Source organism: Rana temporaria, chromosome 3, assembly GCF_905171775.1.
Source record: "Rana temporaria chromosome 3, aRanTem1.1, whole genome shotgun sequence".
Lineage (NCBI taxonomy): Eukaryota > Metazoa > Chordata > Amphibia > Anura > Ranidae > Rana > Rana temporaria.
The window spans coordinates 177,891,376-177,916,733 of NC_053491.1; the positions used below are offsets into that span (position 1 = coordinate 177,891,376).

The 25,358-nt window shown below is 45.6% G+C and overlaps 1 protein-coding gene across 3 annotated transcripts in view; it reads left to right on the plus strand.

Moving 5' to 3' along the window:
* The window catches only part of TMEM117 (transmembrane protein 117), a 316,364-nt gene that overhangs the window by 6,372 nt on the left and 284,634 nt on the right, over nt 1-25,358 (plus strand). The window contains exons 1-2 of one of the 3 annotated variants that reach the window (XM_040343889.1): nt 356-658; nt 17,616-17,911. In XM_040343889.1, the coding sequence (XP_040199823.1) occupies nt 17,617-17,911 (295 nt within the window). In that variant the 5' untranslated portion in view covers nt 356-658; nt 17,616. Of the gene's footprint in view, nt 1-355; nt 659-7,757; nt 8,069-17,615; nt 17,912-25,358 lie in introns of those variants that run through there. The other 2 variants (XM_040343891.1, XM_040343890.1) reach the window with 2 other exon arrangements.

The window sequence follows — 25,358 nt, forward strand, 5'->3', positions numbered from 1 at the left end:
CCTCTAAGTAGGCATCTGCAGCTAGTGTGGCGATCAAGGGGTTAAAGCAGGTGGTGCAGAGGTAATACAACTCCTTACTGCCTGTCAAATACACTGTGAAGAGCGATCTGAATGCGGATCGCTCTTCAGAGCCCAATGTAGAGAAGCCCTGAGTCCAGCAGGACTATTATCACCACCCCCCATTCTTCTCCCTGCAGCACCCCCAGTTCAGTTGTAGACCACCCATCTGAGATCTCCCCTATCCAAGCCTGATGTGATTACTAAATCGCTGTACAGACCAGCTTCTAGAACCTGCTGGAACACATGACCCATCCAGGTGACAGCGGTACAAACAATGCAGGCTCCCGATCTACTCCATTCAGATGGCATCCCTCCCATGTGCAGCTATTGTTACATTGGCATGACGTCATATAAAGGGATTCGGCGAGTAGAGTGCAATGATGGCGATGTGCTGATGATTGTGTGTGTCCGATCATACGGCGGCTGTACCCGAGGACAGGCGGTGACATCTCACTGCCCGGTGACAGCTCGGAGGAGGGCGTGGTCTGACGGTGACAGCTCGGAGGAGGGCGTGGTCTGATGTCTGCATGCCTATTCCTGGAAGCTGAAGCTATGCCCTGGAAGCGGTCACCTCTCCGGGTACATTCATAAATAGCCGGTAAGTGGTGCCCTCCGGGAACATGTCTCATCACAGATCTGGACATCGGGGAGGATGACACAGGATCCTCTGGCCACAGCCTGCTTCTCCATGGAAGTCACACAGGTCAAGGTGTCAGCACCCTTCTCCATAACCACCAATAAACATTAGGGTGATGCTGACCATACACTGTACAATCTCATTGTACAATCTCAGTTAGATCTAGCATAAGTTAAAGTATATGTGACCCCTCACCTTATAAAACAACCCATTGAGGAGTTTAAAATGTACATGCAAGCCAAAACATTTGTATGTATGTGTGTGTGTGTATATATATATATATATATATATATAATCTCAAAAATATTGGGACACCTGCAGTCTTGGGGCTCTTTCACACGTACGGACAAACGGTCCGTTTATTACAAGTCCGTTTACGGACTTGTAATGTATCCCTATGGGATTGCAGACGTTAGCGGATGATGCATCCGCTAACGTCCGCAACCATCCGCGTCCGCAAAGATCCGCTTTTGCGGACGGAAGAAAACCCTATTTTTCTTCCGTCCGGCGGAACGGATCGGATGAATACGGACACACGGTTCGTATTCATCCGATTCCCCATAGGGGAGAGCGGAGGAGAGACAGGGCGGTCTCTGCACTGTGTGCGGGGACCGCCCTGTCCGCCGACAGCTCAGCGGGGATTTACGGAGGATCCTCGCTGAGCCAAACAGGCTAACGGAGCGGATCAATTACGGATCCGCTCCGTGTGAAAGAGCCCTTAGTCTGTAGGGTTCAATATTGAGTTGGTCCACCCTTTACAGCTATAACAGCTTCAACTCTTCTGGAAAGGTTCTCCACAATGTTTAGGCGTCTATGGGAATGTTTGACCATTCTTCCGGAAGCGCATTCATGAGGTCAGACACTGATGTGGACGAGAGAGCCTGGCTTGCAGTCCCTGCTCTAATTCATCCCAAAGGTGTTCTTTTGGGTTGAGGTCAGGACACTGTGCAGGCCAGTTAAGTTCCTCCACCCTAAACTTGCTCATCCATGTCTTTATAGACCTTGCTTTGTGTACTGGGGCACAGTCATGTTGTAACAGGAAGGGGCCATCCCTAAACTGTTCCCGAAAAGTTGGGGAGCATGAAATTGTCCAAAATGTCTTGGTATGCTGAAGCCTTAAAAGAGAAGTATGGGTTTGGGGTGTTTTTCCCATCATACGTACTTGGGTGAATGCAGCTTCTGTCCCCTAGCGCCTCTACACTGAGAACCAAGCGATCAAACACCGCAAGCAGAGAGCTGCTGCCTGTCAACCAGCATCTCCCCTCTACAGCTCTTCTGCTCCTCCTCGTTCCCTAGCTGTGGCGGGATAGGGAGCGGCCGTCTCAGCCTCTCAGCGGCTTGGATCCAGACTTTATTGTAGTGATGACACAGTGCCGGGACTGGTTCCTGTGACCATGCTGAAAATGTGCCACAGGAGTGCAAAACGAATAGCTCTCCTGTGACTCATAGGAGAAGACCAGCCAAACTAGCTTCTCCCTTTAAAGAGTTCCCTTTACTGGAACTAAGGGGCCAAGCCAATCCCCTGAAAAACAACCCCACACCATAATCCCCCCTCCACCAAATGATTTGGACCAGTGCACAAAGCAAGATCCATAAAGACATGGATGAGCAAGTCTGGGGTGGAGGAACTTGACTGGCCTGCACAGAGTCCTGGCCTCAACCTGATTGAACACATGTGGAATGAATTGGAGCGGAGACTGTGAGCCAGGCATTCTCATCTACATCAGTGCCTGACCTCACAAATGCACTTCTGGAAGAATGGTCAAACAATCCCAAAGACACACTCCTAAACCTTGTGGGCAGCCTTCCCAGAAGAGTTGAAGCTGTTATAGCTGCAAAGGTTGGTGAGTCAACTCAATATTGAACCCTAAAGACTAAGACTGGGATTGAGCATAGGTTCACATTGGAGCGATTTGTCATGCGATTTGAGAGATCAAATCGCATGACAAGTCGCAGCCAATTGACGGCAATGGCACTGTTCCAATCTGTGCGACACCGATTTTGCGGCGCCGCACCGATTTGCAAAAAAAGTTCCTGCACTACTTTTGCCGATTTCAGGTGCGATTTCTATAGACATCTGTGTATGAAGCCACACAAATGTCTATCAAGTAGCACCTGAAATCGCGCTGACCTTGCTACTTTGAAATCGCACTACTTCAAGTAAAGTAGCGTGATTTCAAAGTTGCATCAGTGTGAACCAGGGCTTAGTGGCAGCTAGTGGTATAATTTTTTGTGTACCTCTTTGTCCTCTGCTCCGTCTATTAACCACTGGTCACATGAAGCTTCAATAAAAGGATTTTTGGAAGTGCAGCTGTCCGGAATCATTTCCTTATGATACTTCTTTGGGGGTTGGTTAGTCACCAGCCCCGCACTTACCCCTAGGTTGCGGGCAGCTCTTCCTCCAGGCAGTGGGCGGCATCTTCTCCTCCTGGTGCTTCATGGCGGCTTCTCCTACATCTCCTTCCCCCTCCTCCTTGATGGCAAATAGGATCGCTTCTCCTCTTGGCCAATCAGGTGATGGGTCTCAGGACACGCTTCCTGATTGACCGGGATGAGAATTGGGAAGACAATAGCCAATATTGTTTCAAACGCCTCTTGACTCGACATGAGGCTTCAATTTTGAAGACAGGCGACGCTAATGCTTCATATTTTGATAATGTGAACAGCACTGTATGCTATCCATTGTACATAGGTGTTTAGGGGCATTTTTAATGCCCCTCAAATGCCTGCTTTTAATGCCAGTGTGAACTTGGCTTAATGTGGAAGTTCTGTATGTCTGCCCGATTTGACGCTGATTTGCGTTGCCAGCTTTTTTTTTTGTACCGGCTTTATTTGAAATGTACAAAATGTACACTTCATTCACTGCAATGTCAGGCGTGCGATGTGCTGCCTGACATTACAGTGCGATTCAGGTCGGTGCACTGCGATCAAATGCAGCTTGTCTACATTTTATCGCAGGACAATGCAGTGCAGCGATAGGCTGCTTTGCAGTGTGAATGGGACACATAGCAAACAATTGTCTCCAGTGTGTCCCTATGGTGGCAGATGTTTTACCATGCAATAAAATGTCTGTCACTGCACGTAGAGTGAATTGTTTGAGGGTGGGGGGGCAGGTACCCGGTTTTGACAGGTACCCACTAGAGGTCGACCGATATATCGGCCGATATTCGTCCGTTTTGGAGAAGTCGGCATTGGCCGATTTTTATCCAAATTAGGCCAATATTTAACATGGTCGCTAGTGGTGCAACGGATCACCGTTGATCCGTGATCCGAAGGGGTCACCCCCTTTGGATCAGCACACTGTGTTCCGCGGATTGCCGCCGCAGCCATAGCATCAGGAAAGGCCACGGCTTCGGCCTAGCTCCGGAGCCGCGGCCATCTTGGTACACCCAGCGCGGCGACCCTCCTCTCTGTATACCCCCACAGAGGAGGAGGGGCCCACGCTCGTGGGACACATACACCGCTCTCTGATGTCTGTACTGAGGGGGGGGGGGTCTGTACTACGGGGGGAAGGGGGGGGGGATTCTGTACTGAGGAGGAGGGGGGGTGTCTGTACTGAGGAAGGGGAGGGGGTCTGCATCGAGGGGGGTGACACCATTTTTTTTTTGCACCAGTGCCATCTGCCAGTGCCAATTAGTGCCACCTGCCATCCAGTGCCACCTGCAAATGCCACCTGCCAGTGCCAATACCAGTGCCACCTGCCATCCAGTGCCACCTGCCATTGCCAACTAAAGCCACCCAGTGCCACCTGCCAATGCCATCCAGTGCCACCTGCCAGTGCCAATTAGTGCCACCTGCCAGTCGGTGCCACCTGCCAGTGCCACCTGCCAGTGCCACCTGCCAATGCCAATACCAGTGCCACCTGCCATCCAGTGCCACCTGCCAGTGCCAACTAAAGCCATCCAGTGCCACCTGCCAATGCCATCCAGTGCCACCTGCCAGTGCCAATTAGTGCCACCTGCCAGTCAGTGCCACTTGCCAGTGTCACCTGTTAGTGCCATCTGCCAGTGCCAACCAGTGCCACCTGCCAATGCTAACTAGTGCCACCTGCCAGTGTCAATAAGTGCCATCTGCTAGTACCATATTTCAGTGCCATCCAGTGCAACCTGCTAGTGCCAATAAGTGCCAGTGCCAAGAAGTGCCACCTGCCAATCAGTGCCATCTGCTAGTGCCAGCTTCTAGTGCCAATTAGAGCCATCCAGTGCAACCTGCCAATCAGTGCCACGAGCCAGTGCCACCTGCCAAAAAAAACGGCCGCAAAAATCGGTATCATATATCGGCCATTGGCCACCCCGATTTCAAAATATTGGCATTGGCATTGGCCAGAGAAAAACCCATATCGGTTGACCTCTAGTACCCACTCCCACTTCCGTTTGGCTTGCTGTGGAGATCCGAGCGGAAATTTGCAAACCCCCCCTTTCACAATTCCCTTGCAGCCTTCTGGGACATTCAAAAAGCACCTGATTGGAGCCAGAGGCTCTAATAGGCTTCAAAATAGGGTGGACCCGGGTCGCAGAGGATGCGTCTGGAGCCCACCCAGGTGTGTTGCAACAGCGAATGAATATTTGCTGTTGCAACACTGATCCTAGCAGGTATGAAAACCGTTTCCGGATTGGCCAAACCATCAGGTGGTCCTGTGAGACGCCTAGCACTGGGAGGAGCAGAGAGGAGATGCACTGCGGGTGCTGCTTCAGGACACCGGAGCAACTTTCCCAAAGTTTGCTGCATCCGCTCTGACCACTGCTCTCACCGCCCGCATCCAGGGTAAGAACAGCGGGTGGTAGTGCAGCGTGGGGGAGGTAGGTGGCAGTTGTGATCCCTGGACAGGTAAGTGTCCAAATAAAAGTCAGCAGTTACAGTATTTGTAGCTGCTGACTTGTATATTTATAGGGTGAAGAACCACTTAAAGTAGCATTTTAATGGATTGTCCTCATATTAGTTTGGTAACTCTAAAGCAGATTGTATAGTGCAGCCCTCAAAATTTCCACTCGCCTACTAGCATTTGGCGAGTGGATTTAGGCTGGGGGCGAGTGATGACAGGGCTGCATGACCAATGTCCCTCTAATCTGTGCCTACACTTAGAGTCCCGATGAGATTGGTGGCTGAAGAGGAAAGGTGCATGCTCGGGAAAAGTAGTCTGGTGAGCCGCGCACAGGCAGAGCAGTACACAGGTGCTCTACTTACAATTCTCATTAAGCCATGGGACCTAACAGTATGACCTCTCTGAGCCTGCCCCCCTCCCCCGGGCCCCGACCAATGTAGCTGAAGAGCAGAGAGCAGGGAGCAGGGAGCAGGAAGTAATGAGTGAGGTGGAGGATTGCGAAAATGACCACTCCGGTGCAGCGCTCACTGAAAGTTGCCCTGACATGAGAGCAGCAGCCTTCTAGTTTGTGCAGTTTTCTTCTCCTTGTGCTCTATGTAAGTGTCCAACAGTTTAGCCTGAGCACTGTGAGCAGACTGGTCTCAATGTGTGCTGTGCGCTGTCAGTGTGCGCTGTGCTACGGTGTCAATGGCTGTGCAGTTGTGTGGATCTCAGCGCTGGATTGTACTCCCTCCCGCTGTGCTGCAGCTCCTCTTCTCTCTGCCAGCCTGAATAAAAGGGGGGAGTGGGGACATGCAAGCGTGGAGCCGCACACACAGGCTCCTGAGGATGAGATGAATGGGAGGGAGAGAGAGAGAGGATGGATGGGAGTTGCAGAGGAGACAGCAAGAGAATAGGGAAGAGACCCAGTTCTAGTGCCCTGTCCCTCTGGTCTGCCCCCAGTGCCCTGTCCCTCTGGTTTTCCCACAGTGCCCTGTCCCTCTGGTTTTCCCCCAGTGCCCTGTCCCTCTGGTTTTCCCCCAGTGCCCTGTCCCTCTGGTTTTCCCCCAGTAGTGCCCTGTCCCTCTGGTCTGCCCCCAGTGCCCTGTCCCTCTGGTCTGCCCCCAGTGCCCTGTCCCTCTGGTTTTCCCCCAGTGCCCTGTCCCTCTGGTCTGCCCCCAGTGCCCTGTCCCTCTGGTCTGTCCCCAGTGCCCTGTCCCTCTGGTCTGCCCCCAGTGCCCTGTCCCTCTGGTTTGCCCCCAGTGCCCTGTCCCTCTGGTTTTCCCCCAGTGCCCTGTCCCTCTGGTTTTCCCCCAGTGCCCTGTCCCTCTGGTTTTCCCCCAGTGCCCTGTCCCTCTGGTTTTCCCCCAGTGCCCTGTCCCTCTGGTCTGCCCCCAGTGCCCTGTCCCTCTGGTTTTCCCCCAGTGCCCTGTCCCTCTGGTTTTCCCCCAGTGCCCTGTCCCTCTGGTCTGCCCCCAGTGCCCTGTCCCTCTGGTCTGCCCCCAGTGCCCTGTCCCTCTGGTCTGCCCCCAGTGCCCTGTCCCTCTGGTCTGCCCCCAGTGCCCTGTCCCTCTGGTCTGCCCCCAGTGCCCTGTCCCTCTGGTCTGCCCCCAGTGCCCTGTCCCTCTGGTCTGCCCCCAGTGCCCTGTCCCTCTGGTTTGCCCCCAGTGCCCTGTCCCTCTGGTTTGCCCCCAGTGCCCTGTCCCTCTGGTTTGCCCCCAGTGCCCTGTCCCTCTGGTTTGCCCCCAGTGCCCTGTCCCTCTGGTTTGCCCCCAGTGCCCTGTCCCTCTGGTCTGCCCCCAGTGCCCTGTCCCATTTTGTTAAAGTTGTTGTTGGTAATATTTAATTTTGAAACGTGTTTACGGGTGCAATTAGGCGCAGGGCAGTGTATGAATTAGGTGGGGCAACTGGTGGCGAGTAACTCTTGAGGCCTGGCTAGTAGCTCAGGGCTTGAAATTTTGAGCCCTGGTATAGTGTATGGCCAGCCTTATGTGTAAAGCAGAATGAAGAGCAATAAACCATACAGACTATCCAGATGAATGTAATCCGTGTAGTTACAGTCTATGGATGTGGTTACTTACTTAGGTGGCTGTGCCAGTCATTGTAGTTTGCAGCCTTGGCTAACAATCCCTATGTGGGATGCTTGGAGTGGAACCTTACGAGAACTCTTAAAAGGATGTTTTATTGATAAATTAAAAAAACACACAAATACCGATGCAGTTTACACTGTAATGTTTCTCAAGTGCGGATGTTTAAACAAACACAGACTCTATGTACACACACCCTGTTGTCACACTTGTTACAAGTATCAGCTGCTAGTTTAGCAGTTTGTTGTGAAGACTCAGGGATGTGATTTAACAAAACAGGTAGAACAAGTTTGGGTTCCAAATAAATCCATGCCAGAGCTCTGTGTAATCGGCGTTCTGTATGGCTCAGAGGTGCCAGCATATAAAAATAGTCAAACGCAGAGGCCAAATTTAACATCTGGGGTGCTGCCAATGACAGAGCAATCTGATCTAATAATCAGAGGCGCGCAATCCTAGGGAGTAGACCAGAAAGTTCTGCATAAGGTATGTTTGGAGAAAATCTAGGATATTAGGGAGAATAGGGAAGAGCTTATTAGTCAATGGATCACCACCTGGCATGGCAGCAGAGGAGGACGAGTCCAACCAAGAGTACAGGAGTGACAGGTTACCAGATCATTTGTTCTTTCCCCAATCAAGGACAGCAGTCCGCTGATTAATAGAGCTCTTCCTTACTTTCCACACTTTCCTTATTATTATGGACTGTACTTGGATTTATTCTCATTTAGGTGCTGTGAACAAGACTGACCAGCCAGATCACATGAGCCGTTTGTATTTTTTACTCTTTCTCATGTATCAATAAAATGGATTAAGGATCATCGGAGTTGCCGGCTCTTCTGAAATTGTGTCTATCCTCATTTATACTTTGCAGTCTGTGAATTGTCAGATGAGAAAATTGATCAAAATGGGGAATCGGGGGAATCGGGTGATCAGATTGCAGACTGAGCAGTAGACTAGCACTATAATTTGGGCATCTTTCCCCCCCGCGTTCCCAAGTTTAATTTCCTTAAAGCACAGTTCCGCCGCTACAAATACTGCAGCTGCTGACTTTTAAAATATGTACACTTACCTGTCCAGGGCGCCCGCGATGTTGGCATCCGAATACGATCTGTCCCTCGGGTGCTGCCTCCGCCATCATCATAAGGGAACCAGGAAGTGAAGCCTTGCGGCTTCACTTCCTGGTTCCCTACTGCGTATGCACAAGTTGTGCTGTGCGATCCCAATGGTCCCGGCTGTCTTCTGGGACATGTGTGTCTCTCAGACAGCGGGGGAGGACGGAGGAGGGGCCGGATATGGCATAGATATTCGCAGATACTGCGGCTATCTAATCCCATAAGTGGGAGCAAATACCTGCATTATCTGCTTCCTCCTCCTCCCTGAAAGTTGCTTAATGGGACACCGTATGGGGGGGAGGCAGGATTCCGAAAAGCGGAAGTTCCATTTTAGGGTGGAACTCCACTTTAACCACTTGACCACTGGGCACTTAAACCCCCTTAATAACCAGACCAATTTTCAGCTTTCGGTGCTCTCACATTTTGAATGACAATTACTCAGTCATACAACATTTTACCCATATGACATTTTTGTCCTTTTTTTCCCACACAAATAGAGCTTTATTTTGGTGGTAATTGATTACCTCCTGGGTTTTTTATTTTTTGTGCTATAAATGAAAAAATACCAACATTTTTGTAAAAAAAATGAATTTTTCTTTGTTTCTGTTATAAAATTTAACAAATTAGTAATTTTTCTTCATAAATTTTGCCCAAAGTTTACACTGCTACATATCTTTGGTAAAATAAGTACAAATTGGTGTATATTATTTGGTCTTTGTGAAAGTTTTATAGAGTCCACAAGCTATGGTGCCAATATCTGAAAATGTATCACACCTGAAGTAGTGACGGCCTATCTCATTTCTTGAGACCCTAACATGCCAGAAAAGTACAAATTTCCCTCAAAATGACCCCTTTTTGGAAAGAAGACATTCCAAGGTATTTAGAAAGGGGCATGGCAAGTTTTTTGAAGTTGTCATTTTTTTCCCACAATTCTTTGCAAAAATCAAGATTTTTTTTTTTTCGCACAAAATTGTCATATTAGCAGGTTATTTCTCACACACAGCATATGCATACCACAAATTACATCCCAAAACACATTCTGCTATTCCTCCCGAGTATGGCGATACCACATGTGTGAGACTTTTACACAGCGTGGCCACATACAGAGGTCCAACATGCAGGGAGCACCTTCAGGCGTTCTGGAGCACCCAGGCCATTTCTGACATTCCTCTCCTACATGAAAAAATCATCATTTATTTGCTAGAAAATTACATAGAACCCCAAAACATTATATATGTTTTTTTAACAGAGACCCTATGGAATACAATGGCGGTCGTTGCAACTTTTTATCACGCACTGTATTTGCGCAGCAATTTTTCGAATGCTTTTTTTGGGGGGAAAAAAAAAAACTGATGTGCTTTAATAAAAAAAAAAAACAGTAAAGTTAGCCCAATGTTTTTGCATAATGTGAAAGATGAAGTTACGCCGAGTAAATAGATACCCAACATGTCACATGTCAAAATTGCACACGCTCGTGGAATGGCACAAAACTTCGATACTTAAAAATCCTCATAGGCAACACTTTTTTACTGGTTACATGTTTTTAGTTAAAGAGGCGGTCTAGGGCCAAAATTATTTCTCTCGCTCTAACGTTTGCAGCGACACCTCAAACCACAGTTTGAACACTGTTTTCATATGTGGGCGGGACTTACATATGCGTTCACTTCTGCATGCGAGCTACCAGGGACAGGGGCGCTTTAAGAAATATATATATTTTTTATTGTTCATTTTACTTTATTTATTTTAGCTTGACACTTTTTTTCCCACCAAAAAATGTTTTGATCACTTTTATTCCTATTATAAGGAATGTAAACATCCCTTGAAATAGGAATATGGAAAGACAGGTCCTCTTTACAGTGAGATATGGGGTCAATAAGACCCCACATCTCACCTCTAGGCTGGGAAGACTTCCGGGTATGGCATAGTATGGTGGGGTATGGCATAGTATGGCGGGGTATGGCATAGTATGGCGGGGTATGGCAGGGTATGGCGGGGTATGGCAGGGTATGGCGGGGTATGGCAGGGTATGGCGGGGTATGGCACGGTATGGCGGGGTATTGCACAGTATGGCAGGGAAGGCAGAGTATTGCACAGTATGGCAGGGAAGGCAGAGTATTGCACAGTATGGCAGGGAAGGCAGAGTATTGCACAGTATGGCAGGGAAGGCAGAGTATTGCACAGTATGGCAGGGAAGGCAGAGTATTGCACAGTATGGCAGGGAAGGCAGAGTATTGCACAATATGGCAGGGAAGGCAGAGTATTGCACAGTATGGCAGGGAAGGCAGAGTATTGCAGGGATGACAGAGCATGGATGGATGGATGGATCTGTGACTGCAGTTGTCACAGATCCAGCCCACAGCGCTGCTGCCACCCGCTCTGTACCGATCGGTACAGAGAGGGGAGAGAGGAACCGGTGTCATCACAGGGGGGGGGGGGGCAGTAAGGGGGTGAGCGAGTCTGGCATTGTTTAGCGCTACATAAACGGTGTGCGAATACTGTAGAGAGCTTAAACCCCAAAGGCCAAGAGAGGAAAGGTGTACAACAGTCACAGGTGGGTGAAAGGCCCCCAGAACAGGTAGTGCGGCTCCGACTCAGGACATGGTTCGAGAGTTGAACGTTGAATCACATTTACTATGGCAATAATAAGGACTCGTCAAAGTCCGGGGGTAAGCAGTGTTTGACCCAAGGTTGGCAAAACCTTTAAAATTTCCGAATCTTGTCGATTTTGATGGCGGTCATTTTAGCATATATAAGGGCTTTATTCATTTTATGCTTGGCTTCAGCCAAGACCAAAGTCTGGGATTTTCGTGCCTTGGCTATGGTTTGCTTGACCGCTGTGGGTATCTGCAACTCTAAACACCAGTACAGAACAGACAAACCATGCCCAGTCCACATGGGCTTAAAGCATTTGTTAACCCAACAATTCATATTTCTGATATGAGCCTGCTGTACCATATACTTGTATGGCAAAGTATCCTTTTCACTTTGCATTGCTTCCTTTGTGTGAAATCCCAGGTGCTATTCCCATTGCTTTCCTATTAGGCCTCATGCACACTGGAAGTTTTTGGATGTTTTTACAGTTGCTATTTTTGGCTTCAGATGTTTTTTCCTACAGTCAATAAACTCTCCAGCATGTTATCCTATGTGTCCATGCACACATATACTGTTTTGAACTGTTTTTGGCTATGAAAAAAACAGAAACTGGAGGAGCTTTTCATATGTAAAAAACACTTTAACGTCAAATGCTAAAAAACGTGACTCGCTAGCGTTGTTTAACGTTTTTGATCCAATTTAAAAAAAAAAAAGAAAAAGAAAACGCTAATGCAAAAAAAATGCTATTGAAAAAATGCAAAAAAAAACTTTTAAAAACTCATTGCAAAGCTACTGGCGTCTTATAAACGTTATTATATTATGTTTTTAATGTTATGAGGCCTTAAAAACTGACCACACTAAGCAGGGGAATACACTGTGGTCCGTTCTAGCTATGCTGGGAACCCAGCCTGCTTTCCTCCAATCATCAGACTTGTCCTGAGACGCCCCCGCTGCATAGCCATTTATTGAGAAGCTCAGTGTGCTGCTGCTTCTCCTCTCCCCAGAATATTTATAATGTTTCTTTATATCTATACAAAAATGTTTTGCATATCACTTCTATTTTAAACGAATTGGGTTGTTTTACAAGGTGATCGTTAACAATCACTTTAACTGTTAACTGCAAACAGGAAACTGGGCATTTTTTTTATTCAGAAAAAATACAGTATTGAGAGTATTGCTATAGATGCAGCTACAAACTTATAAACACTGCCATCTACTGCTTGAGGAAGATATCACTTCTAAATACAATAGTTATTGCACAAAATACAATTCTGTATTCCAACACCCCCACTTAACACCTACTCCTTATATTAGTCCTATTTGGGATCTCGCTTCTATAAACCTGTTTCTTGTAAGTGGTTTTGTCAAATGTTGTGATTCGCTTTTGTTTCTCATGAGTTGGAAGTCGTTGCATCTCATCCCATGAATCTGGCTCTGGTTTTAATGCTACATGAGCAACATGGCACACATATTTTGTCTGGGTTCCCTTTATTGCTTCTGATGGATTTCCTGATTGAAGCCTGAATTTGGATTGTCTGATTTTATTTCTGAGTCACTTTGTTTCTTATCTTCATGTAACAAAGATGTGGAAATCCCTTCAGTTTGAAGTGTTTGTGGTAGCTCATGAGTATTTGAACACTGAAGTTTCATCGACAAGTACACTTCTACTGATAGTTACCTTGTTTGTGTCTTGGTGTAGAATTCTGTATCCGTTTTGAGATTCACTTTAACCCGCAAGTACACTTTCCTTTCCGCAAGCATCCCATTTTGTTTGTTTTTCTTTTGGGATGTGCACATAGGCTTTGCTTCCAATTTTTTTTAGATGGTTCAAATTTGGGGCTTTTTAATTTCACAGTTTATATGGAGTTTTCTCAGTTGATTTTCCTTGTAGTTGATTTTGGAATTAGCATGCGGTCCTAATTGCCTCCCCCAAATACAGTATGTGGTTGGCATATCTGCATTAAACAGCATGGTTCTTCCACTCTCACATAGAGTACAGTTCATTCTTTCTGCCACCCCACTTTGTTCTGGGTTGTATGGTACAGTAGTTTAAAATATTGTGCCCTACTTTCTGAGAAATGCCTGTTTGTTTTCACCTGTATATTCATTTCATAATCTGTGCGCAATATATGCAGCATTTTGACAAATTTGTTGCTTACTTGAGCCAAATACTGTTTAAGTTTCTCTGGTACTTCACTTTTGCTGTGTAACAGATACTGTATATAGTGTAATATACCTTTTAGTAATCATCTATTAAAGTCAGAAAATAACTCTTATTACAGTCATTTTTTTCTCCATTGGACCACACAGATCTGAATGAATTAGGTCCAGGGGTTTCTTAGCTCTGCTGTTACTCTGCTTTGGAAAAGGCTTTTCTTTTTTTTCCTTTTTATACAGCAGGTGCATTTCATTGTTTGATCACATGGACTAATTTTTATACCACTTGCATAGTCATTCTTAGCTAATTTCTTTATTATGTCACATCGTCTGTGCCATGTGTGAATGCCATATGAATGTTATTCCTCTTTGGCAGTATTAACCACCTCATTGCAGTTCAACTGATACATTTCATCTGTAATTTTTAGCCTTTGCAAGTAAATTTTAGCCTTTGTGATGGTTCAACTGTCATATTGGAAGTGCCCTTTGAAAACGTCATTTCTGACGAAACTGGTCAGGGCAGTGCTACGTAACGACGTCACCACGTCCCCACGTGACCCCGGAAGCAGCGGTGTACGATATTTTTTTTAGCTTATGCCGGCTGTTTTTAATATTTTGTTTGCTGTATCGTTTTTCTCCTGGTTTAATAAATGATCCAGCCTTTTAAAAGTTAATGCACCATTGCTGCTTTTTATTTATTTTTTATTCCGTGGATTTGCCCACTCTGGAGAGAGTGCTATCTTTACCCTCATTGTGGTCCCTTTGGGAATTGAGAAGAGATCAGAAGGAGTCCAGCAGCGATCCTGATATCTGGCTGATCCTTTCAAACCCTGCAGAGGTATATCTGCAAAGCTCCTTTGACCTTGTCATCTGAGGTCCAACATTTCTGGTAAGGGTCCCCCCTTTGTTTACTCACGTGTGTACACGAGGAAGAATCCAGTGTGGTGGTGGTGGACTACGGTTCGGTTTCCTGTACTTTCCACTTTCTTCTATATTTTTTCTGCGGGACTAAAATTCTGACATTATTTCCCTTGGATACTGTGGATTTTGTTTTTCTTCACTTTTATTTTTTTATTTTTTCACCTATACAGGTGTTTGATTTTTATATGGACATTTGTTTGTGTCACCAGACAGCTTGAGATATCACTTATTACTGTTTATGCACTTATATTCTCATTACTAGCACTGTATGTTGCACTTTAATTAATTGATTTGTGTATAATTAGATGTATACTCTTAGCGCGACTTTATTTCTTGCATTTAGGTCACCACATTGCCTTGTTTTATGAGCTTCTTCACTGACAAAAGAGCAAGGACAGCCTATATGGACTGTGCACTGTCTGTCTGTTCTGTAGGGCTATATACAGGATTTCTAACACACCTGCTGCAGGTTTAATTGCTTGCTCTGCTTTCTAGAGAGCTGTCAATCTCTCTGGAACATAGGTATGGAGCAAGGCAAATGAGCAGCATGAATATTAATACAAAAAAGGAAAAGAAAGGCGCCTCTAAGTGCAGTATTCAAAATGTAATAAAGTCCACAAAGGGGTTAAAAGCACTTACAGTAGTTTCACTTTTAGGTCTTCATCCCAACCCTTCCTAGTTTCTGGACAGGTAAAAAAGAAGCAACACACAATTGGCTCTTATTTCTGTCACTTTGCTCTCTTCTGCTATTGGCAAGCTGATTGTACTGCAAAACGCCATATTGGCTCCTTGTGCTGTTTCTCCCTCATCCTCTCTAAGCTCTGATATACAGGAACTTAAAGATGGTGATAGCAAGTCAGGCATTTGCACTAATCACATTTTAAAAGAAGCTTTATGAATGTATTAGATTGCTTCATTATTTGTGTCTTTTTATAGTTTACCTGGAGTTGAGCTTTACCCATTACCTGCTCTATCTGAGCCTAAAAAAGAAAATTTTAACCAGAGGTAAACTTTACCTTGTGCATTCTTTTATTATTGCTAAAAATACATTCACCAATACAATTTGTATTAGGCCCCTTTCAACCTGAGGAGTTTTTCAGGCGGTACAGCGCTAAAAATAGCGCCTAAATACCACCTGAAAAACTCCTGCCCAGCCTTCTCAATGTGAAAGCCCGAGGGCTTTCACACTGAGGCGATGCACTGGCAGGAGAGAAAAAAATCTCCTGTCAGCAGCATCTTTGGAGCGGTGAGAGGAGCGGTATGTATACCGCTCCTTCACCGCTCCTTCCCATTTAAAACAATGGTAAACCGCGGTAATACCGCCCGCAATAAGCCTCTGCAGAGGCGCATTGCGGGCGGTATTAACCCTTTATCGTCCGATAGCGGGGGTTAATACCGCACCGCAAGCGGCGAATCTCACGGCAATTCCGATGGTATAGCGCTGCTATTTTTAGCAGCGCTATACTGCCACCGCACCTCCCGCCCCAGTGTGAAAGGGGCAATAGGAAGGATAAGGCTACATTCACAAGAACGTGGCATGCAAGGACATCCAACTCCCCTGTTTCAGCTTGTGCTCACGATGTCCTGCTGTTCCCAGAGGGAGCCATTCAAGCGAATGCCTAGCGAAGCTTGAATGCTGTTTGCCATGTTTATATCAGTGCAATGTAGTGTCAGACCGGTTCATTTCAGTATGAGCATCTTTCTCTGCATTTTGGGGCTAGCACTGAAAATGCCTGACAAGGGCCTCCCTTTACCATTCAGTGTGCCTAACATCCTATATACACACCTAAGGTGCAACTGGGGCCCTTACGGATGGTGAAATGGGCTCCATGAGGAGCACAATAACTTAATTGCTTAGTACGTGAAAATGCATTGATGGTGCTGGTGCGGAAACTCACCCATCGCGCCCGGGTCAGTACTTTTCTTCCCTCCACCTCTTTCCTCCCTTACCTACCCCCCCCCCCCCCCCCCGGCTCTCCTTTTGCTGGTACTTTCCATGGTACCTCTGTGTTTTATCTTTCTCTGTCTTTTCTGTTTTCTCCCACTTTGATAGTGGTTGGGGATCGAGCAGTTCGTTCGAATCATTAAGTGTCCAACCTGCCGTGTTTCACTTGATAAATCAGGTTGATAGCGTCGAGGGTCAAATGTTGTCATTATCAATGTTACCCTGAACTTTATCGACTCTCCCGTTATGTGTTCTTTTTGTTTTTATGCCACTTGGACATTCGCCAGTGTGATCAGGGTATCAAATATGGCCATGACCAGTTGTGGGGAACAAACCCCTTTCCTCATCAACATGATGTTGGCAGGTATGGCTCAGGGGGGGTTACATTTGCCCCCCTTTCCACCTTTTCTGGCCCAGTAAGTTGCATGCTCACAGATAATGGTCTAGTATGAATGTTCAGGGTACGTGCTCTTTTTTTTTTTTTTAATAGGGAACTCCTTTTACATTTCATACCAGACCCAGAGGGAAGAAAATATTGGAAGAGAACCCCAGGTTTTTTAATTTTTTTTGAGTATTGAGTTATCAATGATAAGCATCTGGTATGTATTTGCTACTTCACAGGCAGGTTCAGGGCATCACCCAGGCATGCTATTTAAAGGAATTTTGCATTTTTAATGTTGCACCTTTTTTAAGCAATTTTAAAATCGCTGCTCCTCACCAAGCCAAATATTTCCAAATTTTTGGGGCTTTGATACATGTTCTCCAGGATAGTGCCAGGGCTGTGCCCAGACCTCCATGCCATTTGTTTGACAATCCCTTGCCTATTAACTTGGGAAATGGCGATTACTGTTTATAACATTTGGTTCTTATTAACTTCATTGGGGTTCAGATTCGACACCCAACTTTTGTTAAGTTTGCGATCTTACCCCAGGAATTCGGCTCAAGCAGCACAGAAAATGTTTGGTACTTTTCTCTGAGTACATCGGCTTCCGTGTGTGTGTGTGTGTGTGTGTGTGTGTGTGTGTGTGTGTGTGTATAAATCATGGTATTTTTTAAAAAAGGGTTGTCTTCTTTAATAAATATATTAACACGGTTGATGATCACATTCAATTTGGGAACAGCTAATTCCTTCCCTGAAGAGATTACAGCTATTTTTGGTACCTCCAGTGAAGAAGACAAAATAAATAATCTGTGTCACTGCTTTTAAAACAGGACACATACTGTATAGTTCAGAATCACTTGCAGTGTGTTTGTGTGCTTCTCTAATTGAAATTAATGCATACTGAAGACCCTTTCCTGTTTTTAGGATGTTCCAGAAGATCACAAGGATGGGTAGAAATTTCCGGTACTACTTCCAGCATCCATGGTCACGCATAGTAATTGCTTATCTGGTGACGTTTTTCAATTTTTTAATATTTGCTGAGGATCCGGTGTCTCACAGCCAGACGGAAGCCAACGTTATTGTTGTAGGGAACTGCTTCTCATTTATAATGACCAAATATCCGGGAGGAGCTTGGAACTTTTTAAAAGTCCTTTTTTGGCTTATTGCCATCATCGTTGGCCTTGTGGCCGGGAAGTTCCTATTTCACCAACGTTTATTTGGTAAGTGGTGTATATAATATTATTTTTTGTTACTATAATATTGCTTATTTATTTATTAAAAGGGATACTTTAATTTAAGCATTCTTGCAGTTCATTATTTTAATAAATAATAGGCAGAAAATGTTGAATAGATTGTAGGTGTAGTAAATTTGAAGACCTATAGTAAGATTTTACACAGTTGTGTGTACCACGGCTCCATGCTGAACTCCAGACAGATATGAAATAACATGTTTTACTGAGAGAAAATGCAGTTACAGTACATAATAAATTGTATGGGTGACCCACCAAGGCCCTCCTGCTCCCTCATCGTCCAATCAGCAGGCTAGGAGTATACTCCTTGACTAAGTGATGCTGTTTCTGCAGTGGAGTAATGCAGTTTGTGAAGTTTGCATTTTGATGCATTCCTGAAGTTTAGCTTTAAAATGAAGAAAACAAACAAAAAACAAACATTAATGTGGTTCTAAAGCCAAAAGTTTTTTTTTCTTTTTTCGTTTTTACCTCAACACATTACCTGCATTAAAGGGGAGTTCCAGACTTTTTTTTATGTTTATTAAAAGTCAGCAGCTACAGAAAGCATACCTGTAGCTTCTGGCTTTTAATAAACATACACTTACCTGCTCCACTGTCCAGCGACGCGACGCCTGGAGCTCCGCTCCTCTCCTCCCTCCCTGCCGGCGCTTCCATTCTAACTGTGGGCCGCCATAGGCCATATGACTTATCGCCTAAGCGGTCCCTGGGCGGAAGGAGGAAGTGGGACAGGAATTCCCACTCCTCCAGAAGCCCCCATTCCCCCCCCCCTAAAAAAAATATTGCATGCCAAATGTGGCATGTAAGGGGGCGAGGAGTGGTTTAAGCGGAAGTTCCACTTTTGGGTGGAACTCCGCTTAAGCCTAGGTTCACACTGCTGCGAATTCAAAATCGCGGTAAAATTTTACCGCGATTTTGGCGCGATTTTGCCGCGATTTCGGCCGCAATTTAATGTAAATCGCGGCCCGAAATCGCAAAAAGTAGTACAGGAACTACTTTTTGAAATCGCAGATGCGGCGTCGCACTGATTAGGACAGTGCCATTGCCGGCAAATGCCGCCGATTTGAGATGCGATTTGACATGTCAAATCGCATCTCAAATCGTTCCAAATCGTACCCAGTGTGAACCAGGGCTTAAGGTTAAAAACCTTCCACTATTTATTTACCCCACGCCCCTCCCTAAATACTTGAGTCCTGAATTTGTTCTAGCGATGTGCCCACCTGCAGCAGTGCTGGTGTGTTCTCTCTCTCTCTCCTCTCATGGGCTCAGGGCAGTGGGAGCCATTGACTCTTGCGGCTGTCAATCAAATCATGTAGGGCGAGAGCTGGGGGTGGGGCCAAGCTCAGCTGTGTGTGCCTATAGATGCACAGCCTGCCTCAGGAGCGAGACCACACATGTTCTATTGTAGGAAGTGGCTTCCTATGATGGCACACAGGGAAGAGAGGGAGCCAAGATCACCGGTGGGGTAACACAAGAGGAGGATCCATGCTGCTCTGTGCAATACCGCACAAAGCAGGCAAGTATAACATGTTTGTTATTTTAATAAAAAAGACAAAGCTTTACAACGGGTTTAATAAATAATGGAAAGCTCCACAGATGGGTTTTTATTATATTCCTCTTTGGGTTTGTATACAAATACGTACTGTATGTTTGCCATTTTTCTCAATACAATTCAGTGTAAAGGCAAAAGCATCTCAGATTCTTCTCAGGTTCAAGCAATTTACACCCGTCTACGCAAATCCTTTAAGATCTTTTATACAGGAGCTCCTAGGCAAGGGAACATTTGACCCTAAATTTTGTGTTTAAGACTACTACAGTATCTTGCCATCTACAGACACCTTTTGTCTGATATAACTCTTAGGCCCCGTACACACGACCAAACATGTATGCTGAAACTGGTCCGCGGGCCAGTTTCAGCAGACATGTTTGGTCGTGTGTGGGCGCGAGCGGGCCGAATTCCAGCAAACATTTGCCCGCCGGGCCTTTTCCCAGCGGACAAATATTCCTGGACGTGTTTTAAAACCGTCCGCTGGAATCCTGCCCGCTCGGACATGTACGGTCGTCAGTACAGACCTACCGTACATGTCTGAGCGCCCGCCGTCCCTCGCATGCGTCGAATGACTTCGACGCATGCGTGGAAGCCTTTAAATGGCAGGCCCGCCCACGTCTCCGCGTCATCGTCGCGGCGACGACGCGGACACGCCCCGCGTAATGTTTACGCGCGGACTTCTGTACGATGGTGTGTACAACCATCGTACAGAAGCCCTCTGGCAGACATGTACGGTGAAAACGGTCCGACGGACCGCTTTCACCGTACATGTTTGTTCGTGAGTACCCGGCCTTACAGGTATCACTGTGTGGCCTTTCTTGGCTTGGCATTGTGCAGATTTTACTTTTGCGCTCAATCTTCTTCCACTCACTTACATTTAAAAAAAAAGCACTTCAATACTAAAGTCATTTTTTTAATGTGTTTTACCTCCTGGATATGTTAGTTTAGTATTTTATTTCAAATATCTGAAAATGGTTTTATAAAACCAACAAATCTGGGTTCTAGCTGCTATATTGGATGGATATATCTTTTCAAATCACAAGCAGGCATATGGGTTATATGTGGATCATGAGTCAAGCAGTAAAACCCCCAAAAATGCAGACATAGGCCACTCCCTGACTCCTAATAATGGAAAATTGTTATCCATACTTACCGTAATTTTCCTTTCCTGGCTCTGCCTCAGGACAGCACAACCTTGGGTCAACCCCGCCCCTAGACCCCCGTACAGGACACCCCTGTATAGATAGATAAAAGACAGGCAGTACCTGATGCAGGTGTTTTTGTTAATGGTTTGCGACTGTCCAGGGAGGGTGTGTGCTGTACTGAGGCAGAGCCAGGAAAGAAAAATTACGGTAGGTATGGATAACCATTTTCCTGGCTCGGCCTCATGCCAGCACAACCTTGGGACCTAACTAGCACACACAAAGGGAGGGAAAACAAAAAACCCAGACACCAGGTGCTGCCAAAAGGTACGTTTTTTTTTTTTTTTACATCTACAGTGGGGATCGAAAGTTCGGGCGCCCCAAGTAAAAATCTGTATTAATGTGCATAACAAAGCCAAGGAAAGATGGAAAAAATCTCCAAAAGGCATCAAATTACAGATTAGACATTCTTATAATATGTAAAAAAAAGTTAGATTTTATTTCCATCATTTACACTTTCAAAATTACAGAAAACCAAAAAATGGTGTCTGCAAAAGTTTGGGCACCCTGCAGAGTTGGCTTTTTGTAGCCAGCCAAAAGTCTTTCAATTCTTGTTTGAGGTATCTTTGCCCATTCTTCCTTACAAAAGTCTTCCAGTTCTTTGAGATTTCTGGGCTGTCTGCCACGCACTGCTCTTTTAATCTATCCATAGATTTTCAATTATGTTGAGGTCAGGAGATTGTGAAGGCCATGGCAAAACCTTCAGTTTACGCCTCTTGATGTAATCCCCCTTGGATTTTGAGGTGTGTTTAGGATCATTATCCATTTGTAGAAGCCATCCTCTCTTTAACGTCAGCTTTTTCACAGATGGCATCAAGTTAGCATCCAAAATTTGCTGAAATTTTATTGAATCCATTTTTCCTTCTGCTCGTTAAATGTTCCCTGTGCCACTGGCTGCAATACAACCCCAAAGCATGATTGATCCACCCCCATGATTAACAGTTGGACAGAGGTTATTTTCATTAAATGCTGTGCCCTTTCTTCTCCAAACGTGCCTTTGCTCATTCCGGCCAACACCTACCTTTTACACGCACATGAATTTTAATGGCTAATGCCGCATACACACCATCACTTTATGTGATGAAAAAAAACGACATTTTCTGTGAAGTAAAAAACGACGTTTTTGAAACTTCAATTTTCAAAGACGAAGTTGCCTACACACCATCGTTTTTCTCACAATGTTCTAGCAAAGCGAGGTTCCGTTCACCACGTTTTTCCATTGAAGCTCGCTTCATAACTAGCTTCTGGGCATACGCGGGTGTAAAAACGTCGTTTTAAACAACGTTTTTTGCTACACACGGTCAATTTCTGTGAAGTAAAAAACGACGTTTTGAAAAACGACACATAAAATTGAAGCATGCTTCAATTTTTTTTTGTCGTTTTTCAGAAGACATAAAACAACGTTTTCCCCCACACACGGTCATTTAAAGTGACGTTTTTAAAAACGTCGGTTTTTTTCATCACATAAAGTGATGGTGTGTACGCGGCATTAGTCAGTAGGGTTCAATATTGAATTGGCCCACCATTTGCAGCTATAACATCTTCTGGCTGTTCACAAGGTTTAGGAGTGTGTCTATGCGTATTTGTGAGGTCAGGCACTGATGTGGACAAAAAGGCCTGACTCGCAGTCTTCGCCCTAATTTATTCCAAAGGTGTTCTATCGGGTTGAGTTCAGGACTCCACCCCAAACTCACTCATCCATGTCTTTATGGACCTTGCTTTGTGCACTGGTGCGCAGTCATGCTGGTACAGGAAGGGGCCATCCCCAAACTGTTCCCACAAAGTTGGGAGCATGAAATTGTACAACATGTTTTGGTATGCTGACGCCTTAAGAGTTCCCTTCACTGGAACTAAGGGGCCAAGCCCAACCCCTGAAAAACAGTCCCACATCATAATCCTCCTCCACCAAATGATTTGGGTGGACCAACTCAATATTGAACCCTTAGACTGGAATGCCATTAAAGTTCATGTGCGCATAAAGACAGACATTCCAATTCTTTTGGTAGTATAGTGTATATGAGTGAAATGCTTTTGGCCTTAGGCAGAATTAAAAAATGGCCCCCCGGGAGCTTTTCACCTGAGATTTTAGATTATTATGGCAGACTTGTGTAGCACCGTCTACCATAGGTAGGTGCTAGAGGTGTAGTGTTTGTAGGTTCTGTCAGTGCAGGTAAATTTAAGCAGGCCTATGCCTGTTTGTTTTTGATCTGGGGGCAGGGAGTGGTTAGTGTAGCAGTGGGTGTGACTGACGTGTGCTTCAGCTTTTGGGCACCTCCCCTGCTTCCAGTGAGAATGTTCTGGAAGAGGGGCAGGGATGAGAGTTGAAGTGGCATGGAGTACATGTGAGGAGCCCTGACCAGTCCCCAACTTGGCAGAGGGCAGGCCTTCTATATATACTCCGCCTGCTGGAGGGTAGTTGTCGGCTGGGTGAACTGAAGGATGGAGTGCTAGACTGCGTGCAGGAGATAACCCCCATCTGTGGGGGGGGGGTGTGGAGGTGCTAGGGAGCCTCTCCTTACACGGTCATGGAGAGGTGTCCTGGAACAGGAGCTGGAGGAGCAGTTGATCCACACAGTCCAGGTAAATCCTTCAGGAAGGACTCGGGGCAGGAGTCGGTGAGTGAAGCACAGTGGAGATCTGTTTGATCTGGAAGAGGCATGTCAGGGGAGCTGGGTGCAGAGTCAGAGGAGAGACTGTGGGGTTTTGTGTCAAATCGTTGAAAGCCTGAGGGTGCAGGATTTGCAAGTTGAGCTTGCTGGGATCAGTAGTCCATTGTCAAATATTCTTTCGAACTAAATGTTCAAAGCCATCGAGAAGGGGTATTGCAGGCCCCTGGCCTAATAAAAATCATCAAGTGAAAACTATTCCCAGGACTTATTCAGAGTGAGGCCTAGTTGGCTCAAGATGGTGGGAAAGGATGTCTAATTTTGTGACAGGAAGGAGGAGAAGTGTTCTGGAGGTAAAAGTCTGCAGGGAAAGTGCAGAGGCCGTAGAAGTTCTGAGGTGAAAAGTCTGTCAAGATTAGAGTCCACTATTTTTTTTATTTTCAAGGTAATGCAAAGCTAACGAGTAAACCATTTGTATGTAAAGCCGGATCCGCTCTAACAAATACCAATACTTACAAGATCGTTGTGTTAAGACATGATAAAATCAGGAGTCCTCATCTGTGGCATGTGTCCATCCTCGGCATGGTGGTAGAGAGCAGTGTAGAGAAGTCAAGCAGCTGTAAAGCGTTCTCGTACATGTTGGAGGGAGGAGGCAGCAGGGAAGCCTGTATTCCGGGTTAACTGCGAGACACACAAGGCTGATGGTGTCAGTGGGGCGAAGGGGGGTGGTTCCTTCTCCCCACTGACACCATCGGCCTTGTGTGTCCCGCAGTTAACCCGGAATACAGTTCATTGAGGGAATCATGAATGCCAATTGTAAATGTACTGTGACATACTGAAGCGGAGCATGATCCCCCTCCCTTCAGAGACTGGGCTGCAAGGCAGTAGTTCAACATAAGGACCCAATACACACCTCCAAGATGACCACTGCCTTGCTAAAGAAGCTGAGGATAAAGGTAATTGGCTGGTCAAGCATGTCTCCAGACCTAAACCCTATTGAGCATCTGTGGGGCATCCTCAAATGGAAGGTGGAGCAGCGCAAGGTCTCTAATATCCACCAGCTCTCTGTGATGTTGTCATGGAGGAGTGGAAGAGAACTCAAGGAGCAACCTGTGAAGCTGTGGTGAACTCCATGGAAAGAGGGTTAAGGTAGTGCTGGAAAATAATGGTTGGCCACGCAAAATATTAAACAAAAAAATAAATATAAAATAGGCGTTAATTAAACTACATACTTCCTAAAATTAACATGTGCCCGGTGATAAGATTGCACCCAGTATAATAATCACTATTGTGCAATACCAAAGACGACAAAAAAATGCACAAGGGGCAGCTGTCGCACGCATTTCTATAGGGTTGGCACCTTTTTATATTTTGAAATAATTTCACACAAAATACACTTTGGGCACAATTTTGAAATTTTCACTTAGGGGTGTACTCACTTTTGTTACCAATGGTTTAGACATTAATGGCTGTGTGTTGAGTTATTTTCAGGGGACAGAAAATTTACATTGTAGCAAAGTGTGATTTCTTCAGTGTTTGTCACATATAAAGGTATAATAAAATATTTTAAAAAATGTGAGGAGCGTACTCACTTTTGTGAGATACTGTATCTACTATTTGGGTCTACGCCTGATCTGGTCTTTTATAGCGATCATGACTACTCTTTGTTTGGAGAGGGGGGCTTAAAAGACAAGTGGGAATCGAGCATTTGGGTGTGGCAGAGATTGAAAAGTGTGTCTCTTGGACACATAAGATGTCACAGTTGTGTTCTTGGGCGGTTTTCCAAAGAGAGTGTTTGGCGTTTTGCAATGAGTGATAGTATGTTGAGTAGCATTGTTGGTGTGCCATCCTATGGGGGTAGGGGTTTTAACCACTTAGTTAATTGAGACAGGGGGAGTCAATCCGAATGTTATGGAGAGTTGATTTAAAGTCAATGGTTGTTCTTAAGTGTAGGACGGTTATATATCTACCCTTCTTTGTTGGAAAGCTAAAATGGCAGACAAGTTAACAGCATACAAAAAAAAAAATGAAAAGAAAGTAGAAGAATATTTGAAAAATTGATG